This window comes from Sarcophilus harrisii, chromosome 1 (genome assembly GCF_902635505.1).
Source record: "Sarcophilus harrisii chromosome 1, mSarHar1.11, whole genome shotgun sequence".
NCBI lineage: Eukaryota > Metazoa > Chordata > Mammalia > Dasyuromorphia > Dasyuridae > Sarcophilus > Sarcophilus harrisii.
In genome coordinates, this window is record NC_045426.1 from 504,725,004 (window position 1) to 504,748,863 (window position 23,860).

At 35.0% G+C, this 23,860-nt stretch overlaps 1 protein-coding gene across 1 annotated transcript in view; it reads left to right on the forward strand.

The window, feature by feature from the left end:
* The window catches only part of RAB31 (RAB31, member RAS oncogene family), a 179,234-nt gene that overhangs the window by 64,805 nt on the left and 90,569 nt on the right, over positions 1–23,860 (forward strand). Inside the window, exon 2 of the mRNA XM_031946643.1 lies at positions 22,022–22,101. Within this exon, the coding sequence (XP_031802503.1) occupies positions 22,022–22,101 (80 nt within the window). The remainder of the gene's footprint in view (positions 1–22,021; positions 22,102–23,860) is intronic.

Below are 23,860 nucleotides of genomic sequence, written 5' to 3' on the forward strand. Positions count from 1 at the left end.
CAAAACTTTAAATAAAAATCTTTGTTTTTTAAAAAATGTTTTTGTGTGTTTTTCTAGGCCAAACATACTTCAACTTGGAATATTTGTTACCATTTTGCTGGTATTAGGATGGATAAACCAGTTATTCATCTAACTGATTAGCTTGTCATAGGAGAGGTTAAGTGATTTTCTAAAGAGTACAGAGATCAATTAGAAATAAGTTGTTGATTGAGTGATTGGTATTATGGGACTTAAATTTTAAGTTGTTGGTTCTATAGGGCTTTCAACTTGTGAAACTTTGGATTGAAATAAGCATTTAAGTTCTTAGCTTTATAGATAGTATTAAGTGCCAAGCACTTTACAAATAGTATCTCACTTGATCCATATAATAATATAAAGTGATTCTACTAGGATCTCCATTTTAAACTTGGAAAAGCTGAGACAGACAGAAGTAAAGATTTTATCCAAAACACAGAGCCTGTAAGTGAGTTCAAATTTGAATTCAGATCTTCATGACTCTAGATCTATCAGTCTAACCACAAAGTCAACTAGCTAGTTGCCTTTGAGCAAGATCATTTGCCTCTCTGGAGTTCAGCTTCCTGATCTGTAAAATAATATTTGTACTACTAACTTCAAAGGATTGTTCAATTCTAGATACATTTATTTAAAGTGTTCAAAGCTGGGTATTGGAGTTACAAAGATTAAAAGAAGAAACAATCCTTGCCCTGGGGAATCTTATATTCTAGGAGAAGGAATGAGGTAGAGATCTAATGTGTTCAACCTGTACTTGAGTAAATACTTAGTAATGCTTTGCATGTATTTTTTGATTTATAAAGGGAGTATTGACTAAGATAATGCATGTTGAGTGCTTGACTGTAAGAGTGAATGGTGAATTGTGTGTAGGGGGTGCCTCGAGTTGAAAGCCTCTGTGTTTATATATTTTCTTTCTTATCCCACTGAGTCAGCCTTTATGTGGACTAATATGGTGATGCTATTTAATGACAGAAAGCTGTAATTGAAACATCAAAAGACATGATAAAATCACATGATACTAAGCTAATGGCTTCTCAGATATGTGAAATATTGTGAAATAAGGTCCAGGAAGCAAATTCTAACATTCTCTTCCTTGTGCTATGATTTTGGGTGCTGGTGGCTAGCTTCATTTTTTTCTGGGAACCATTGTTTGTTTGTTTTTTTTTTAACTCCCAGTTTCTTATGAAGCTCCAACTATTAAAATAAGTATTCTTCAATTAAAACAGTGTATTTAAAACAGAGTTTTATTTTTCACAGACGAAGTCCTGAATGTTCTTGTGGATTTAAAGGGCACTATGTCTTTCATAATCTTGGGTGTTGTCTTTGTGTCTCCCACCGTACCTTGGCAATTAAATTCCATTCTAACCATCACTTTCAAGTTTACCCACTTACTCCTCTAAAGCAGAACATTCAATTATGTTTTTATAATGCTTTCACTCCAAGACTAGAATTAAATGGGGTCAAAGATTAATTTTGGGATTCATTTTTTCTTAAATAGTTGGAGAGGAGACTCCAGGAACTTTTATGTGCATTGTCTTGATTTTCCTAGTGTTTTGAGGAGGAAAAGAATGAGCATATTTTTAAACTTCATTTTACAATTTCTGCATCATTCAGGACCATCAGTCCTGGTAGAGGATGGAAAATGTATAAGGCCCGATGCTCAGTAGCTCCATTTTTTTTTTTTTTTAAATAAATTAAGCAAATTTTTCTTTCAGAGATTCAGTATCCTGTGTCTTAATGGTTTGAGTGCCCCGCCCTAGTTGCCTAACAAATTAGTTTGCATATATGTTGCATGTGAAGAAATAAACTAGTGGAACATTGTTTCCTCTGACAGGAAGTGTTTCTTAAGTAAAAACTGCTCATGTTTGGACAGGGGGCAGTCCCTTCCAAAAGCTATTAAATAAACTAAACAGTTTGCTTAACCACAGAGAGTTTGTACTTTGGGGCAACTTGTTCTCTTAAAAATGTCAAGGATCTATAATAAGAAAAGACGAGAAGTTCTGGAACTTTTCTTCCTCTTATATATATTTAAAAAAAATATATATATATATATATTTTCCCCCTTCATTCTTTGGTTTTGGTACTAAAGTGGAAAGGGAGGAATAAATGGGAAAGACAAAAAGACAATGTTCAACTAGGATCTTAAAAGACAATGAAGTTTTTTTCTTAGGATTCATTGCTGTAAAGGGCACTGTTGATCCACCACTTACATTCTCAATTTATTAATACATCCATCTTTCTATAGGACACTGTAAGTCCTTATGCCTATTTACTTAATGACTATTAAATTTTACATCCCTGTTCTTCCCACTCTTCATTTGTCACTGGCCAGGGCTCAGGTTATCTTGAAACTTTCTGATTTAGAATACTTACAGACTACATGCCGTCTCAAGAACTGCTTATCTGGGAGGAAAGACTGGCACACTAATACATAGTTGGTAGATCTATGTATTGGTCCAATTATTTTGAAATTTTATTTTAAGAAATGGATAAAATATCCATTTCTGAGAGCCAGAGATTCCCCTGATAGACATTAGTTCCATGGAGGTCATATAGATCAAAATATTTATACCTGCACTTTTGGGGGATGGCAAAGAACTTGAAACAAAGTTGATACCTTTTGTTTGGGGAATGGCTAAACAAATAGGGTATATGAATGTACTTTATGAAATGATGAGTATTTTGAATGTAAATGCATTTATACAAAGACATAAATGGATGAAATGTGAAGTAAGCAAGACCAGGAAAACTAATTTTTTTAAAACACGCATTTATTAAACTCTTACTATGTGCCAGATACTATGCTATTCCCTGTACAAACATTATGTCATATGATTCTCACAACATCCCTACGAGATAGATGCTATTATCCCTATTTTACATATGAAGAAACTGAGGCAGATAGTTTAGTGATTCATGCCAGGGTCACATAGCTTATAAGAGTTTGAGGGTGATTCCAATAGACTTGTGATGGATAGAACCATCTGCATCCAGAGAGAGGACTATGGGGACTGAATGTGGATTACATTTTCACATTTGTTCTTGTTGTTTTTCTCTTATTTTTTTCCCTTTTGATCTGATTTTTCTTGTGCAGATGATAGATACGGACATATGTTTACAAGAATTGCCCACATTTAACCTATATTGGATTACTTACTATCTAGGGGAGGGGAAAGGAAGAGAGGGAAGGAGAAAAATTTGGAATGCAAGATTTTGCAAGAATGAATGTTGAAAACTATCTTTGCATGTATTTTGAAAAATAAAAAGCTATTATTATTTTTTAAAAAGTGTTTGAGGCTGCATTTGAACTCAGCTTTTCCTGATTCCAAGTCCAAGGTTCTAGAAATATAAACAATAGCAAACAGTTGAAACTAAATGTTATGAAATTATAATCGATCCTAAAGAAGAAATATGAGAATATACTTCTTTCCGTTTCTTTGTAAATGTGGAAAACCATGAGGATGGAATATTGTATATAACATCAAATTTTCTGATATACTGGTTAGTTTTACAAAACTTTTGTTTTCTTTCTCTTTTAAAATTCTTTATTATAAGAGATGGCTCTCAGGAAGGAAATAGGGGTAGAGATAGAATTTGAAATGTTGAGGATGTAAGAATAAAATCTATCAAGAAAAATTTATTTTAAAATAAAGAATCTTATTACACAAGAACATATAGATACCTACCTCTTGCAAAGGCCATCATTTAAGAAAACACAGTCTTTATTTAGAAAGCATTATGCCATCCACTGTTGAGGATGGAAACATGCTGGTAGGCGAAATGAGAGTGGATCAGAGCAGGCCTTTTTAAGGCAGAATGGGGTGATGAGATTTGGGAGAGGAATTCTAATGGGCAATCTAATATTATCTTGCTTACTGCCTCTTGCTGTTTGCCTTGGAGGCGGAATTGGGGTGGATTAAGATGAGAGATCTGAATAGTCAGGCAATAAATAATTATGAATAGTCAAATAATTAGTCAGTTATAAAAAAGATAAGGTTATATAGAACAGATGATTCTGATCCCAGCAGATATTGATATTGAGGATGAAAGCTTCAGTCATAAAACCTATAGCATTTGATTTCCATCAGAAGCAGGTTATGGGAAGACCTGAGTTCACTTCTCTTATTGGCTGTTTGCCCCTAGCAACCCCTCAGGTTCTAAGCAGTTTTATAAGTTTATAAATTTTAGGGAAGATGAACTTACTTTGGAAGGGGAAACCCTTTCACCTCACAATTCCCTATTCCACTGAAATCGTAGGTCCAGTTCTTATCCCTACTTTGAGCAGAAATAGTTTCAAAATAACTTATATTCTGAAGAATTTAATCTAGTATTTAACTTTTTATACATGTATGTTTCATCTTCCAGCTAAGTTTGAAGTCAGGGACCTGGGACTTCTGTGTGTATCTTCTTTGAGCTTCTCACCAAGCCTAGCATAGTACCAAGTACTAAGTGTAAGCACATTCCAGGTGAATTTGTTGAATGAACTAATGAATGAATGCAATTTGGTTGAAGACAAAAAGAAAGTAGCCATTACATATTCTTGATAATTTGTAGTCTAAAATGTTAATAAAAGCACAAAAAAATTTATTGTGCTTATTGTATGTAAAGCACTGTGCTAAGCAAATGGGGATATGGATGTAATTAAATAAGACAGTTCCTATCATCAAAGAGCTTACATTCTAAAAGAGGAAGATGGAACATATTGGAGATGCTGGCCAAAAAGGAGCATTTTGCAAAAGGGAATTGGAGCCAAATAATTGATATATTCTTTCCAGGAAAGGTAGTGTTGATTTGATAGCTGTTCTCAGAGCTGGAGTTGCAAATTCTAGAGTAGGAGGAGAGTTGCTTTGGCTTGGAAGTAGCTTAATGTACCTCAGGCTGGGCAAGATAAGATGAATGAATGCTCACTACATTGGGCTCAGGATCAATTGCAGGGTTGGGGCCCCATTTCTCCTTCATTATGGAGAAAGCTGACAGGAGGTCTATGACTCATGGGCCTAAATAAAACCCCTTTTAATTTTTTATGCTTTTGAGATCATTGATGTTTATATGGCTGTAGGCCATATGATAAATAATAGTTTACATATTTATAAATGGTATATATTTTTGTCTGAACCTCTGATTTAATCAGCATAGGGAATTTCTAATGAGGAAAGTAATACAAATCAGCAACTGTTCTGCAATTTAGAGATTTGTCTAAGTCTTTGGGAATTTAAGTCACTTGCTTAGAGTTGCACAGATAGTAGGAGTCTAAAGTAGGATTTGAACTTTGACCCTCCTGGCCCTCCTGACTCTCTCATTCTCTTTTATTTCCTCTAGATAGACAGATATATTTGTGAATGAAAGAATGAATGAAAAAAGACTTAGTAAGTATTTGCTATATGCAAAGCACTGTCCTAAATGGGGGGACACAAATAGTAAACAAAGTCAGTCTCTCACATTCTGTTAAAGGGAGACTACACATATAGGAGATTTTAGCTTCAAGTTATATGGAAAAGTTTGGTGGTCCTTAGAGTACCATTGAAAGCAGGTGATAATGCAGCATCTTGACTTTTTTTCACTGAGTAAAAATGGGGGAGAATGACTCTGTCATTCCTAGAACTCTTGGATTCAAGCATCATAGGTCATCTCCATCTAGATCTGAGGTGGGGTAGAAATTGAAATTCAGGATGCCTTGCTGCTTCATGTAGGCTGGTTTGTAGCAGTTGTGGGGATGGCCGACCTCTTCTTTATAGATACACATAAAAATTTAGCATAATTATACAGATGCATATAATAACTCAAAACATAAAATAATGTTATCCATGGTGGTTGGGTCCTAGGTTAGCCCACAGTTATTCATACTTAATGTGTATTGTAGTAAAGTTTACTATTATGCCTTTTTATGTATGATGGTGACCTTGGGTTTCTGAAGGCATTATGAGTGGATTGGAACTTTGGCAAGTCCTTCCAATCTGGAAGGTCAAATAGTTATTCACAGATCTAGGCCAAGCTAAATCAAGAACCTTATCATCAGGTTTGCTAAAGGGGAGATCAGCCATAAAACTTCCTGAAGCCTGGGTCATTCAGGTGTAGAGAAAATCAATTTGTTTAGGAAGAAGTACCCACAGATCCTTTAAATATAAAAGTTAAAGGCTTGTTAAGTTATATTATATGAATAATACTAAGGAACCCAATCCATTATGTATATTAATGTTTCACCAAATGTATTCAGAGTTGGAACCTGGAATGTCAGAAATACAACTTTTCAACTGCTGTATGGATCTTGCCTCTTTTCTCTTTCATTTCTCTTTCGTAATGCCAGGCAGTGGGACAGATGGAGAGGAAGGGGATGTTCAGGACAGGCAGGAAGAAGAGCTATAATAGGAAGTGAGAGGTGAAAATTGTAACTCTGAGAAAGGGAGTAGAGGGGAGGTACAGTGGTAGAAAATGTATCACCATTTTGCTAGTAAAACATACTTTGCAGTTTGGGGTTGACTGCCCAGTCAACCCCTTTATTTATTTCTCTGGACCTCAGGGATTGACTGGTCTGCTTCCTTTCCCATGGCTACCATCTGTTGTTTTCAAGCAGGGCTTCTCCTCTCCCTGGCCATTGTTGGAAATGTAACTTAACCGCAGACAGGCACACAGCCCATAGTGAAGCAGGGTGCAGTTTTTCCTAGTCCTTTGTCCCCATGCAAAGCACACAGCTCTTTGTAGGTATTTAAAAAAAATGATTATTATTTGGTTTGTTTTTCTCTCTAGTAATTGTGAGAAGTAGACAATTTAAACAGTTCTTTCCTTGTCTGACTCCTTTTCCATTCCTCTGTAATTTTTCCCCAACTTCAACCCTGTAGGGAAAATTTCACCTGGATACTAATAGTGTGCAATAATGTTTTAGTTACATTTCAAAGGAAAAGCAAAGATTCTATACTGAGTTTTCCCTTCCTGGGAAGGGGCTGAGGGCTGTAGAGTTAGGCAGGAAAAGCCCAAGGCTTTGGGGGAGAAAAAGGGATACTGAACTGGAGGGGGAAGGAAGGCTTGGGAATGGGACTTTCTGGGAGTTTATCTTCCTCTGCTATTATCTCTCCTCCTCTCTTGCCATTTCAGACTACACCCTGGACTAGCCCTGAAACAGCTGAGAAGTGGGGCAAGTTGGGGCTGGCAGTTTCAGGAATTAAGAACTATAGGGAGAAGTGCTTCCTGATAGCAGGGAAGGGAGAAGTCCCAGTAGTCACCAGGCCTGAGAGGAAGGGTTAGTGACCTTTGGCATATGTTACCTGGAGACAATTTATAGTAGTCTCATTCTCTGGCAGAGCAAAGGGTCATTAAGGAGGAAAGTGACTGATTAGATTTAGTTTCTTAAGGAGTTTCACTGGCATTGCTAGGAATATTATCCAGTTTTCTACATTCCCAGTCCAAAGTACTATTCAGGATTAATTATATGATAGGAACCTCGCTCCTTCTGATCTCACTCAGACTCTTATGTGTACGACTGAGGCTCCCTAGTGGTGGCTTTGTTATAAATTCAGTCAAAGGAGAGAGGAACAAATGACTGAAAGGGAGAATTCAGTAGAGGGTCACTTTTCCCTTCAGAAAAAAGTTGTCTAGAATGGGGCCTTTTCATCCCAGATTTATGTCAGCAGTATCCCTTTGAGGCTCTGCTGTGGGGGGAAAAGGAAAAGGTATATGAATTGTGCAATTTCCTATTCCATATTAGAGCTGAACCTTACTGAAGCCTGTTGTGATAAATCTCCCATCCCATGCACACACCCATTGTGGCAGTTAGGGTTTAGACCAAGGGTTCTTATTCTTCTTATCTTATTCTTCTTGTCATGAATTTCTTTGGCAATTTGGTAAAGCCTATGATTCTTTATCAGATTAATATTTTTAAATGCATAAAACAAAATATTTAAGATCATAAAAGAAACCTATTATAATGAAATTCACTTATCTAAATATTTAAAGAAACAAATTCATGGATTCCAGGGTTAAGAACTTCTGCAGAGGCATTTATTGGTGCTGGGATCCCCCTGCAACTTTTACTCTTCAAATGATACCTGTTCTGGGGCTATTTCTCTAGGGGTAATGTCCCTAGAGGAAAACCATACTCCTCTCTTGCCTTGAACATATTTATAGAAATGTTATACAAAATGAGTAAAGAGCACTAGATTAAGAATCAGATGACCCCTAATTTCCAATCCCGTATCTGCCAATAATCATAATCAATCATTTATTAACCACCCATTATATGCCAGGCACCATGCTAAGCTCTAGGGTTACAAAAAGGGGCAAAAGATAGTTGGCCAAAGAGATCATTATATACTTCAACAACAATACTATATGATGACCAATTCTGATGGACCTGGCCATCCTCAGCAATGAGATGAACCAAATCAGTTCTAAAGGAGCAGTAATGAACTCAACCAGCTACACCCAGCGAAAGAACTCTGGGAGATGACTAAAAACCATTACATTGAATTTCCAATTCCAATATTTATGCCCACCTGCATTTTTGATTTCCTTCACAAGCTAATTGTACAATATTTCAGAGTCTGATTCTTTTTGTACAGCAAAATAACGGTTTGGTCATGTATACTTATTGTGTATCTAATTTATATTTAACATCTATTGGTCATCTTGCCATCTGGGGGAGGGGGTGGGGAGTAGGAGGGGAAAAATTGGAACAAGAGGTTTGGCAATTGTTAATGTTGTAAAGTTACCCATACATATAACCTGTAAATAAAAGGCTATTAAATTTAAAAAAAAAAAAAAAAAGATAGTTGGCCAGGGTCTCAAGGAGCTTATGGGGGAGACAGCATACAAGCAAATAAATACAAAATGAGCTATGTACAGGATAAGTAGGGAAATAATTAGCAGAGAGAAGTCCCAAGTGACAAATATGACATAAAGGGATAAGACCAGAAATGTCAGTCATTTGCCTCCATCTTCCATGAACTATAGTGACTTTAAAGCTGAAATTAGAACTGGAGTTTCTGATCTCTTGAAAACTGGGTTGCTTTGATGCAATATCACTAGTTATTTCTGTCGTATGTATGCTATTCCCCTGAAGTTTCTAGCTGTGAAGGACTTGAATCTTTAGAATGTAGTTCTCATTGACTCCAAATTTCTCGTCCCCTCGTGTCTGATAGAACAAGTGTTTCATTCTGTGTTACTAGCAGAACAGCACTGAATGGATCTGAAGATTTTACTTCTGTAGCTCATATTCTGTGGGCAGTTTCTGTATTCTTTGATGTTTAAGCTCTTAATGCAATAAGGAGAATGCTTATAGAATTTCAGGTTTCCAATTTATGTTAACATTAAAATGGCAAAGTAGACTGATGTAAATCCCAGAAAATTTTAGGACTACATCCCCTCTTTAACATTTCTTAGGAATCTATATTTTATGGTTTCTAAACCTGCTATTTTTAGATCCAGGAGCATTTTTTTTTTTTTTTTTTTAAACATCTGTGGTCCTCAGAGATGCTAGTCTAAGTTCAAGGTGGGGTTAGAGGAGAGAGTGAGGCAATAAGGGGAGACAACCCACATAGTGAGAAGGCTATGACAATAATATGAGTCAAGTATTTCAGTAATTTTTTGCAAATTGGTGCTGCTTTGAAATTTGAGGGACTCCTTTGGGATAAGGTAACTAGGCACTGACCTAGAAAGACAAAGGTTGGTATAGACAGAGGTGGCCCTAATAGATGCTATAAAAAGACTTGGGCCCAGTACTACTTGGCCAAAATGTGTCCTTGTTCTCTTTATCTAAATATTAGTCTGGTGCTCTTTTGTAAAATTTTAAAAATAATTTTTATTGACATTTTTTAGTTTTATATCATTTAATTTTTGCATTTTATCCTTTTTCCTATCCTTCCCAAGCTAACCCTTATAATACAGAATAAAATATTCCATAAAACTAACATATATAAAAAAATTAATGTTATATATTGTGTTTAGTTATCAACCAATAAACATTTATTATGCTCCTGCTTTGTGTCAAGTTCTTTGCTAAATGCTAAAGATACAAAAAGAGGTAAAAACACTGCTCTCAAGCTGCTCATAGTCTATTGAGGGAGATGTAAAAACTGATGTCCTATTTCTGGAAAAAAGGAAGGGAGGAGGTATCTTTTTATATTTCTTTTCTGTGGCCAAGCTTGGTTATTTTAATTTCACTATGGGACAGCTAGATGGTGCAGTGGGTAGAGCACTGGCCTTGGAATCAGGAGGCCCTGAATTCAAATGTAGCCTCAAATACTTAACTCTTACATTTAGTAAGTAAGTGATTCTGGGCAAGTCATTTTAAAGCCTAATTGCTTCTCAAAAAAAAAAAGAAAAAGAATTTCACGATGTTAAATTTAAGTTGTTTTGTGGTTCTTTCCATTTACATTTTTGTAGTTTAAAAAAATTGTTTTCCTGATTCTATATGTTTTATTTTGTATCTTTTTATATGTTTTTCCATGACTCTCTGAATTTGATCATGTTTATTTATTATAATGTATTAATATTCTAGTACATAAATGTATGACCATTTGAGTAGCCATTTCCCAGTCAATGGACATCTACTTTTTTTTCCAGTTCTTTGCTACCACTAAAAGTGTTGTTATAAGTATCTGAATTTTTCTTTCTAGCACCAATCTCTTTAGGTTTTATGACCTAGCAGTAGTATTCTGGATAAAAGGGAATGGACATTTTATTCACTTTTAAAAAATAATTCAAAATTGCCTTCTAGAATAGTTGAACTTATTCACAGATCCACCAACAACATCTTAGTGTACCTATGTTTCCAAAGCCTATATATTGATTATTACCATCTCTTGTCATCTTTGTGAATTTGCTGGGTGGGAGGTGAAACCTTAAGGTTGTTTTGATTTGTATTTTTTTTAGTGATTTAGAGCATTTCTTCATATATTGTTAATAGTTTTCATTTCCTCTGAGAAATGTTTGTTCATATACTTTAAGTTCTTATCTTTTGGGGAATGGCAGTCAGTCTTATATATGTTAGTTGTTTACTTTTGGGGACTGTTTAACCATGAAAAAAACCCAAACCAAAGAATTATTGGCTCATTTGTTTAATTTAACTGCATTAAACTCCTCAGCAGTTCATTGAATTTTTGATTTAGGATTCTATAGTGGTAGATTTATATTTTCTGAATAAACGTAAAGAAAAAGAAAAGATGAGAAAGCAAAGTCTTTCAAACCTAGATATTTCATTGGTCACAAATTAGTTTTGCAGTGAAGAATGATAACTTATACTAGGAAGATTATTTTTAATTGTTTATTTTTATGGTTATATATGTACATTAATTTTTAAAAATACACATTTTTATGAGACATATTGGGAGAGAAAAATCAGAACAAAAGGGAAAAATCATGAGAGAAGAAAAAGAAAAAAATGAATATAGCATGCGTTAGTTTACATTCCTTCTCCATATTTCTCTCTATGGATGCAGATGGCATTTCTTTTTTTTTTTTTTTTTTTAATTTTCAAAATATATGCAAAATAATTTCAACACTGACCCTTGAAAAACCTTGTGTTCCAATTTTTCTCCCCTTTCCCTCTACCTTTTCTCCTAGATGGTATGTAATCCAATATATGTTAAACATGGTAAAAATATATGTTAAATCCAATATAGGCATACATATTTATACAATTATTTTGCTGCACAAGAAAAATCATATCAAAAAGTAAAAAAAAAAAAATTGAGAAAGAAAACAAAATTCAAGCAAACCACAATAAAAATGTTTTGATCCATCCTCAGTTCTGACAATTCTCTCTCTGGATGTAGATATCTTTCTCCATCAGAAGTCTATTGGAACTGGCTGAATCATCTCATTGTTGAAAAGAACCGCGTCTATCAGAATTGATCATTGTATAATTTTGTTGTTGCCATGTCCAATGATCTGGTTCTGCTCATTTAATTTAGCATCAGTTTGAGTAATTCTCTCCAGGCCTCTCTGAATTCATCCTGCTGGTTGCTTCTTATAGAACAATAATATTCATAGTTGACCACAGCACAATCTTGCTGTTACTGTGTACATTGTATTCCTGGTTCTACTTGTTTTGCTCAACATCAGTTCACATAAATCTTTCCAGGTCTTTCTAAAACCAGTTTGTTCATAACTTTTTGTAGAACAATAATATTCCATTACTGTTATATACCAGAACTTATTCAGCCATCCCCCAACTGATGGACATCTATTCACTTTCCAATTCTTTGCCTCCACAAAAAGAGCTGCTACAAACATTTCTGCAGATATGGTTCCTTTTCCCTCCTTTATGATTTCCTTGGGATGTAGACCCCAGTAGTAACACTGCTGGATCAAAGTGTATATACAGTTTTATAGCTCTTTGAGCATAGTTCCAAATTGCTCTCCTGGGAAGATTATTGAATAGTAATCTATTTTCATAATTAGTAGAAGGATTCAGTTAACTAGAACTCGGGGCATAACTATTAGCTGTGCAAACAAAGAAGGAAAAATTTACTATCCCACAATTAAAAAAAAAAAACAATTATATAATCAACTAAAGAATTCCAGAACGCAAATCAAAAGTCAGTCACCAATTATCATCTTGTTTCAATCAATGGCTCCCTGTTATGTATGTTAAAATTAGAACAACCATAATTTAGCACGACTGGCATGCAATATTGTGGCACACTGGAAAATACCCTGGGTTTTAGTCCCCATCTACATCTACTGACTTTGTAATACTGAACAAGTCACTCCCTCTATTCATGCCCCAGTGTCCTGATCTGTAAAATAAGAGGTCTTTGATTGCATTATTTCTGAAGTTCTTTTCAACTTGGATAAAATTTGTGGATTGCTGACGCTATGATTCATTTTAGATAATGCTATGTGAAAATGTGAAGTCTAAAAGTGCAGATTTATAACTCTTTTGCACACTGAAAGATTTATATTGAGTTTTCACTATATTTGGAGAGAAATTTAATCTAGCAGAGAATCCAATTTATGCACAAGTTCAGGGTGACTGAGCTAATAGTCCCTCTAAATTGGGATTCCGGAGACTTAGTTTCTATTTCTAATTCTGCCATTGTGTAATCTCAGATTCCTTACAATAAAGGAGAAGGGAGGAAGAATTAGATGATCTCATAGGTTCCTTTCAGTCTTACCATAGTTATGTTTTATCTAGACCAGGGATTACAATAGTATGGTGGAACTCCCAGTTAAATGGTTAGACCTCTGAACCTGAAGTCTGGGAAAGCTAAGTTCAAATCCTCTATTGGATGCTTACTGGCTGTGTGATCCTAATCAAGTTATTTATTTATCCTCTGCTTCAGTTTCCTCCTAATAATAATAGCATCTACCTTAAGGTCATTGTGAGGATAAAAATGAAATAAAGTTTGTAAAGTGCTTTATAAACCCTAAAGTGCTGTACAAAACACACACACAACCACACACACACACACACACACACACACACACATGCTATTACCAATGCAGGGAAGCAATTGTTCTTCAATTTATGTTTTGAGACTTGCCTGTCAAGTTTCCTTATTCCCAGTTTAGAGATTCAGTTAGCTCTGTCGTCCTGAACTTGTGCATAAATTGGATTCTCTGTTAAAGTAAATTTCTCTTTGAACACAGTGAAAACCCAGGGCAAATCTTTCAGTGTACAAAAGGGATAAATCTGTATTTTTTTTAGGCTTCACATTTTCACACAGCATTGCTAAAATGCATCATAGCATCATCCTTTAGTTGACTTGTTCAAGGTCACACAGCTAGTGAGTGTCAGGGTCTGAGCCTGCTGCACCCAAGGTCTTTCTGACTCTCAGGCCCATCCTTTATTCCGCACTTGAGCCTGCCTTTCAATGTTCTATGTTTATATGAAATCAGGAAGGGAGGAGAGGGAAGCTCTTAAATAAGTGATGAGATCATCAAAGATTGAGTGGATTTCAGTGAAAAACTGTGATCAGGAAATTCTCCTTTCTCATTTTAAAAATAATAATAAATTTCTCTTCTACCTACTAGATTTTATGACTCTTCTTGCTTTAACCTTTTCTTTTTTCTGCAGATTAGACTCATGAATGAGTCACCCAGGAGTTTTCCTTTTGCATTTATTTGAAGTCTCTCAGATGACACTGCAGTGGGAGGTGGGGCCAGTAGGATTTGAAAAATGATGGCAGGGGGACCCACAGTCCAGCAGATCTTGTATAGTCTTCCTTTTCCTGGTGGCTAGGAAAAGGACAACACTTCTTTTAGGTAAATTGAGACTGATGATGGAACAGTTAACTGTTCCATCCAACTGCCTGTAGTTCCTGGTGATGTTTCAAAACAGTAAGCTAAGGTGAGGGGGTGGAGGAGAAGATTTGGTGCAGATCTATTGTGGAACCTTTTCTTTCTCTGGAATACTTTCAAATAAACATCAAAATTAAATGACTGAAGGGTCCCTTTTAATTAATTTTGTTTCATGTGAAAAATATGAAATACAAATACTAAAAGTTAAATTGTGAGAGAAAGCAAGTTTTGGTTTATTTGGATTGGCAGTTCACTTGTTAAATACATATTCAGGCATGATATTAATAATAATAATACTTTGCGTGTGAGTTTGGGGAATGGAGAGTAGAAGGAAAAAGACAGAATGTCTTAATTGATTTTCCCTTTCTTCCTTTAACACATACTCATTGCTTTTTTCTACCCCTTCAACCCATGTTAAATGATATTCTATGATTGACCTTGTAGTGTCTATCACACAGCTTTTGGGATTTGATGTGTGGTTTTCCCTTAAGCCCTTAGATAAAGCAAATTGATCTGACTGCCTCCAAGACAAAGCTTTTCTGTATTATAGATAAAGTTATTAAAATAATATCTTAGTTAAAAGATTTAGGTAGATAACAAAAACCAGAGCTTATTCCACCACTCTGATTTTATAGATGAGGAAACTGAGTCTCAGGGAGAGTGGATTGCTCAAGTCACCCAGTTGTGGGAATGAAATTCAGACTCTCTACAGTTTACCTAGACTGCATTAGGGGAGAATCTTTTACCCATTAACTACCCAGCTCATCCAGAACTTGGTGGATGCAAGGGCTTAATTTTTCTTTTAAGAGCATTTAATTTCTTTACCCACTTTGTCAATAGAAAATGTGTTTCTTTAGCTAGGTGGTAAAGCAGGTAGAGCCCTGGACTTGTAATCTGGAAGACCATGAATTTGAATCCTGCCTTATGCTGTTGTGCAATCAGTTTTTTACCAATAACAATAACAACATTTATCTTACAAGGTTATTGTGAGCATCAAATCAGACACAATGCTTTATAAACCTTAAATACTGGTGTAAATACTGATATTATCATATTCAATAGTTAACTGGGAATAATTTTTCAGTTTCTGTGGCTGCCTCTCCAAAATGGTATTAGGGCTAAAATATCTCCATATCTTAACTTTGATAATTCTTCAAAATCTGTTTTTCTATGATCTGACATGAGCCTGTAGGGGGTAAAAAACACCTACATTTCCGTTTGTTTTTAGTTGCTCATGCTTGGGAAGGGAGAAATTTAAAGTTTTGAATTTGGATAATTTTATTATAGATTTGTATTAACTCAGTGATGTTTAGTATTTTGCCTTCTGCCTTGTTGGGTTAGTGGATATCAAAAGAAGGTGATAACCTATGGAAGAAGCAACTTTGCCCTATCTTTGCTCATTCTTCATGATATACTAAGTTCTTCTGGCCATCTCACCATCTGTATAAAATGACATAAATAGTAGCTTAGTTGTTGATCAAGAGACGGTGGATGGGAGCAGTAGGAGAAGGAATTAGAAAGCTGGAGAAAAGGAACAAGATAAGTTGAATTCATCAATAGCAGCTTTGTGACCAGGAGATAGTTGGAGGTACTCAGGAAGTTAATTTAACAATATTTATTGAGTATCTTCTATGTGGAAAGCACTATGGTAAGCTTTGCAGGGGGATACAGCATTATGGATGGATTAGTATAAAATAAATATGAGCATGAGTTGGCAAGTCTGCTCCCCTAAAAAGTTCACAAAGTAGTTTGTATGATAAAACATTATGCCTGCTAAAATTAGCTAATGATAGTCTACACTGTATTGATAAGTACCAAATAGGCAATAGAAACACTAAATTCTACAGGAGTCTATTGGTGCGAAAGGAAAGAAAATCATTATAGTTTTGGATAGACAGAGGTGGAACTTAAACTGGACTCTGAAATAATGATATAATTATAATAACATATAGCACTTATATAATGTTGCTTTAGATTTACACACACATACATAAAATTTCCTTTCTATTCTTACAAATACCATATAGGTGTTATTATTATCCCCATTTTATAGATGGGCAACTGAGTCTGAGGAGGAACAAATGACTTACTTGAAATTATATGACTAAGGAAGTATCTGATGGGGAATTTGAACTCAATTCTTCTGGTTCCAAGTTCAAAACCCTAATATACTGGGCCATCTAGTTGCTTAATAAAAAGATGAATTAGATAGGATTCCTCAAGAAACCTAGAGTCAGTCAAGATTGAGGAGACATACATAAGTAATTGTAATACAAATGAGAATATGATAAATACATAAGAAAATGCAAAATTATACTGAAAAATAAGGGAGAAATAATTACCAACTGGAAAAATTGGGAGGGGGGGGTAAATTTGAGGTAGGCCTCATATAAGTAAAATTTAGGTAGGCAGAAGTGAGGGCAGAGGACATTTCATTCATTCATGTAAACAGATCTTTTTAAAATTACTATTCTGCTTTCTGGAGTGTATTGTTAGGAAATTTGCAATCTATAAGGAGGGATGACATGTACATAATTGCAATGAAAAAAAAGAATATAATACATGTTTAAGAAAAAAAATTATGATGTAAGGTTAGATAAGAGATTCCAAGTGCTAAAATTTAGGTGGTGAAGATAGGCATTTCTGTTTGAGAAATCAGGTCTAAAATCTCGTGTCTCATCCAAACTGTGTAACCATTAAGATTACTTCTTTTCAGGGTTGTTATGAAATTAAAAAAAAAAAAATTTCAAACTGACAACCAACGAGGCTTTCATGAGCAAAGTATTATTTAAATATATTTTTATTTCATTAATATTTCCCAAATACACAAGAAAAATTTTTTAACATTCATTTTTTAAAAATTTGACTTTCAAATGCTCTATTTATCTCTCATTCCCCCTTCCCACACCTTGAGAAGGCAAACAATTTGATATTGATTCTGCATGTAAATTCATGCAAAACATTTCTATATTAGCCACCTTGTGAAAGAAAAAATAGGAGAAAAAACAACAAAACGTTTTGCTTCAATCTAAGAAGTCATCAATTCTTTCTCTGGAAGTGGATAGCATTTTTTATCACAGTTCCTTTGTGATTAATTGTAAGTCATTGTCTTGATTAGCACACCTACACTTTCAAAGTCAAACTTCAATTGCTATTGCTATTGATTGTGTACAATGTTGCTATTATTGTGTACAATGTTATCCTGGTTTTGCTAACTTCACTTTATATCAGTTTACATAAATCTTCTCAGGTTTTTCTGAAACCATCCTGTTCTTCATTTCTTTTGGCACAATAGTATTCTACCACAATCAAATACTACAACTTGTTTAGTCACTCTTCAGTTGATTGGGATCTTCTCAATTTTTAATTCATTACCAGAACTATTTTAAATATTTTTGTACTAATAGATCCTTTTCCTTTTTCTTTGATCTCACAAAGTATCACTTTCTGATTACTAGGCCCTTTTAAAAAATTATGTTACAAATACAGATACAAATGCAAAGAAATAGCCAAAGGAAAAACAAAACACCTTTTAACAATTACATTACAAATACAGATACAAATGCAAAGAAATAGCCAAAGGAAAAATAAAACACCTTTAAAAAACAAAAACACCATGGATCATCCTGAGAATTGGTCTTTCCCCAAGGTTACATGTATTTAATAGAACTTAATTTTTCTCTCTATCTTTTTGTTTTTATTTCTTGGTTTGGGAGCCAGAAAAAGAAAAGGATTGTAAAATTGGGAGATAGGCTTGAGCTTCCTGAAAAAGCTATATATATATTTATTATTCCTAAATAGCAGCATCCTAGGGCTCTAAAAGACAGTTCACAGCTAACAACAAAAGAAGAATACAATTAAGGGAGAAAGATCTGGGAGGAGAGTGGAAATTTGAGTAGCGTTAGGGAAAAGTAGCTTCCAAAAGCTCCTAGTATTCATCCCAGTGAAGTAAAGATTTATATAGTCATCATTGAGGAGGTTGCTTTGATGACAACTTTCCCTACCTCCTTTCATTCTCTTTCTTGCCCTTTCCCTGATTTTTGGTATTTAAAAACCCTGCTTTCTCTACTGTTAGCTTGTCCAGAAACTTTCTTAAACACCTAAGGCCTTACCTAGCAACTGCCTGCCTTCCCTGAGGCTGGCTATTCCTCAAGGTCTGCTCCCTTTTTCTATGGGTCAGTTCCCACTGGAGTTTCCATTTTATGGAAGGGCCCAGCTGGTCTATTTTCATTCTCCTCTGGACTTGTTTTTGACTTTCTAGACTTCAAAACCAATCTTTGACCTCAAATATCTTACTCCTCTTCTTTCTATATCCTCAGTCCCTCATCTTTTAAACTCTTTTGTGAGATGCTTTCCCCCATTAGAATGTAAACTCCTCAGGGGCAGAGATTAACTTATTTTTTGGCTTACATTTGTGTCTCAAGCATTTAGTCATATTAGCTATACTTGACATATATTAATTGTTTAATAAATGGTTTCAGTCTTTCTTCCCCCAAACCAAACAGAACTACCCACTTTTAAAACAGTAATTAAGCCAAAAATCACCTCTTCCATTTTGGAAGGAGAGATAATATCTAATGGGTTCTCAAAGTTTCCAAGAGGCTTAAATCACTTTTTAGCTTTTGAGGCTTCCAGCTCTAATTAAAACAAAACAAAACAACAACACAACTCAAAATAATTCAGTTCCACCCTGAGATATACTTTGAGGGGAATCTATCTTTTGTGGAATGTTGAGGCAGGGTGAGACCCATCTAACATAGCTTTATTGTGGTTCAGTAGCGTCCAACTCTTTGTGACCCCAATTGGAGATTTCTTGCCATTTTCTTCTTCAAGTTATTTTACTGATGAAGGGACTGAGGCAAATAAGGTGAAGTAATTTGCCCAGGAACACAGAACTAGTAAGTATCTGAGCCCAAATTTGACTCCAGACCTGGCACTGCATCACCTAGCTGCCCATGTTAAATGGTAATAGCTCTTGACCTGTTTACATTTGAGGTCTCCATTGAACTTGAGGGCCAGGTCAAATAGCTTCCTTGCCCTTTATATAATAAAGTAGAAAGAACCCTGGTTGCAGAGTTAAAGGACCTGGATTTGAAATCTAGTTTTCTTATCTTACAAACAATGTGATCCTAATATAGTCATTTATATTTTCTAAGTTTTCATTACTTTACTGTAGATGGACATAATAATCATGAAGCTGACTTGTAGTTTTAAATCCTGTGATCCCTCGAATTGGTCCTGTTGCCAGCTGGCACCTTTTTGCCCTTGCTAATAGCCAGGGATGGATGGGCAAAGGCTGATGGAAACTAATGTGTATGGTGTTCAGGGTAACATTATATCACTGGTGTCACGACTCATTTGGAACCAGCCATAGGAGGCAAGGGCCAGTTTCACAGAAAGGAGGTAACTTGATTCTTCTGACCTGAACAAAATCAGTTTCCAGTTTCTTTGAACTGGTTTAGAAGAAACTATAGTAAGGATATGTGTGCCCACAAATGACTTTAAAAACAGTCACCAAGGAGAGGAAAAAAAAAAACCTGAGCCATGTATAGGATATTGTATAGTAATATTAGCTGGAATCTGGCCTCAGTTCAGAAATAGCTGCAGCATTGATCTGGGACCTTCCAAGCTGTTTGTAAAAACTGTTGTCACCCCTCTGAGCTCTGCATTGATTTTGTGCACTGCAGATAAATGGCTTTTTCTTTTTTTCTTTTTTGAAATGTGCTTTTATTTGGACTCCTGAGCTAGAGGAAAGGAAGTTCTGATTTGGATTGGAAGATTTGTATTAGATAAAAGTAGGTAGGGAGAATACCTGGGACATCTCTCTGTAATTCTTCTACAAATATAATTATAAGTATAATTTTTAAAAATAGGCACTCCCAGATTTCCGTATAAAGCTAATACATCTTGACGTTTCATTCCTAAAGGAAGTAAGAGTTCTTTTCCTTTGCAAACTGTAAAGACCCTTCCTTTATGAAAATCTTACAGTACTTCCATTATATATCAAATTGAAAAATTTTGGTTGTGACTCTTCTGGGCCCACAAAAGGGAGTTGCCTGGGATAAGTCTGTTCTATCTTTTGCTTTCCTTATTTTTCCTGATAACTAATTGATGTTATCCATTGATCAACACAACCACATTCAATGTTCAGCCACCATTATGTTCCTTTTGATGTCTCCCTTTCCTCCCTCCAAGGTCTCCTTCTACCTTTCTCCCTGAGAAGAGCTAATAACTGATGTGAAAAAATTTTCCCTTCCCTTGTTTCATTACCTACTGGTCTTGGTTTGTTGGCAGCACACTCTGATTTGCCCAACACAGATAGCAAATAGTAATAATAATTTGCATTGATATAGCATATGAGGTTTTCCTGAGTTCTTTCCTTTATAACAAACCTTTGTGGTAGATAGCATGAGCATTATTATCCCCGTTTTGCGAAAGAGGAAACTGAGGGTGGAATGGTCATAAGATTATCATAGTTCTACAGTGGGAATGAGCCCCAGATGCCATCTAATCCAAATCCCTCATTTACAGATAAAAAAACTGAGGATTAGGGATAGTAAATAATTTGCCAGTAATCACAGAGCTAGTAATTACAAAAGTAGAGATTTGAAAACAGGTCTTCTAACTAAACATCCCATGTTATTATACTTTCCATTGTACTTATAGGGTGAATAAGACCCCAGCAAAAGGCCATGTCTCTGCTAGCAACCCAGTGTCAATGGGGATGATAGGGAAGGATATTGATAGGATTATCTTCACCCCACAATTACTGTATACAATTAAGGAACCAAGCTATATAGAGATGTCAACTACTGGGGTTATTTTGTATAACTTTCTGAGGCAAGCACCTAGCATAGGTAGCTTACCTTATTTTGAATTCTTTCCTATAAAAGGTCCCCCCTTTTCCCCTTGTATTTTGCAAGTTCATACCTGTCTTTTGGTGTTATAATAAAGCTATTCCCTTTGACTGGAAGAGGGGTTTGAATCTGTGAATTTATTACAGATGACTGTGCATTCTTGATTTCTTGAATTTTATCAGTACCATATAATAATGACTTTCTCAGAGTTAAACAGATAATGTCAAAGCTTAGATAAAATCCAAGTCTGCTTTTTTTTTCCTCAGTATTTTTTCCATTAATCAGTCAGTCAGTAAACACTTATTAAGCACTGGATTAAGCATTAGAGATACAAAGAAAACAACAAAAGATAGATTTAGATATGAGGCAGGCTAGGTATCACTTGAAGTCATTTCCAACTCTATGTGCCCAGTAGAGTTAAAAAATAGAGAAACTTATCTGATATAAAATTTTGTAATTAAACAGAATTGAGATGTAATTGGGCAGTCATTAGATGCTAGAGAAAAAAATATATTAGAAATGTAGAAGTTTGAAGTGATGTGCTCCAAATCTGAAAGTGATTCTTGGAATAATTGCTAGTTTGAGATTATTTTCTTTTTGTGAAGATCTGTGTTCAAATTTTACCTCAGAGGATAACTAGCTTTGTGGGGCTGAGTAAGATACTTAATTTCTCTTTGCCTCCCTTTCTTTGACAATAAAATGTACCTTATGATAGGTACTTCTTGGGTTGTTGTGAGGATCAAATAAGATAATATTTGTAAAGCCTTTAGTACAATTTCTAATAGGCATTTAATAAATGCTTCTTTTCTTTTTAATCCTTTCTAAAAGCATATTTACTATGATCATCTGCATCAAGCATTTTTTAGTCCTTGCTGAGGTTCAGCAGTCTTTGAACTTGTGCTCTTATTAATTTCTAGGATACTGGGGTTGGAAAGTCAAGCATTGTTTGCCAATTTGTGCAGGATCACTTTGACCATAACATCAGTCCTACAATTGGGTAAGTATTCTAGGATATTAGCCTCCTTTCCATTTTTTCTTTTCCTAGAATAAGGAGTAGAAGGACCTTGATGACTCATCTTATTCAATTCCTTGATTTAAGATTCTCCCAGTTCTTAGTGCTCCCACACTACACTATAATTTCCCTTTAAATCATTGTGCATTTATTTTATAAATATCCTGTATTTACTTATTTGTGAACATTTTGTATCCTCCTAGGTTTTTTTTTTTTTTTGAGGACTGGGATTTTCTCCTTTTGTAGTCTATTTCTAAGACACAAGCCTAGCCCATAGGTCCTTAAAAAATAAGTCCTTGCTCATTTGTTCTCAGTTGACCCTGAATTGTAAAATGAGTTAATGAATGAATACATACTTATTAATTGCTTTTTATTAAATGCATCTGTTACTGTGCCAAGTATTGTGCTGAATTCTGGGATGATAAAGATAATAAGGGAAGCCAGTTCCTTTCCTTAAGGAACTTACAGTCTGATAAGGAAAGATTATACATAAAGGGTGTATTGTCCAGAGAAGTCCCAGGAATGGTCATTGGAGTCATTAAACAACTGATTGACATGTCCTATTCAGGGATGTTAGCATTGGTTTGATTATATTCTCAGAGTTAGAAGAAATGTGAAGGAGAGCAAAATGCACACATTTGGGACAAAGATGGATAGGAAATAGTGTGATGGGACTGTCTGGACTAGGGAGAATGAATACTGACCAACCAGAAGCTTCAGGTCCTGGAGTGTTATTTGAGCTTTAGATTGGAGGTTAGAGTGCAAGAAAATGAAAGCTTCAAGATAGAGAATGAACCAGATGAGAATCAATTCTATGTGTAGGATGGCTGAGAAAAATGTCCTAGAAATATTTTAGGGCCTAAATATTTTCCCTGTCCCAAATATCCTTCTGTCTAGTCTGCATCCCTCATGTGCTAGTTTAAGGACATTTCCTTATATATAGGTGGATAGCTCCATATAGCACACCCTTGTTTTTTCCAAGTAGAAGTTTGTACCCAGAAAAACAACAACAACAAACTAATCCTTTAATAAGTTCTGTATTACAAACAAATGTAGGTAAACTTATCCATGCATGCTTCAGATTTCTTTGGATATCCTGTGGAGCAGACTGACTCAACCATTTCCTCTCCCTTTCTGGATTAATCCTATGCCAGCAATTCTTCTCTCCTAATATTTGGGTGTGCTCATGTACGGAAGGGTGGTGATAGGTTTATTTTAACCCCCAAGATACTATTTTTTGAATTCAAGGTGATTTTATCTTCTTTTCTATATGACCATGCAGAGATTTGCCTCCATTATGCTGACTTTCTTTTCAGCATGTTCTTAGGCAAGTAAAACAGATAATTTTATACATACACATATGTAATAAGTACATATAATATACATAATACAAATATAACACATATACATATTTCATATATACAGTGCATATTTATGTACATATATATGTATATATACAAATACACAAGATAAAGGAAAAATCCTTACAACAATGGTTATACATAGTAAATGCTTAATAAATTTATATGGAATTTGTTGTTATTCAATCATTTCTGATTCTTAGTGATCCCATTTGGGTTTTTTTGGCAAAGATATTAGAATGGTTTGTCATTTCCTTCTCCAACTTGATTTATAGATGAGGAAATTGAGAGAAATATAGTTAAATGATTTATTTAGTGTTACATAGCCTGTAAGTGTCTGAAGCAAAATTTGAATTGAGGAAGATAATTATTCCTAACTTGAA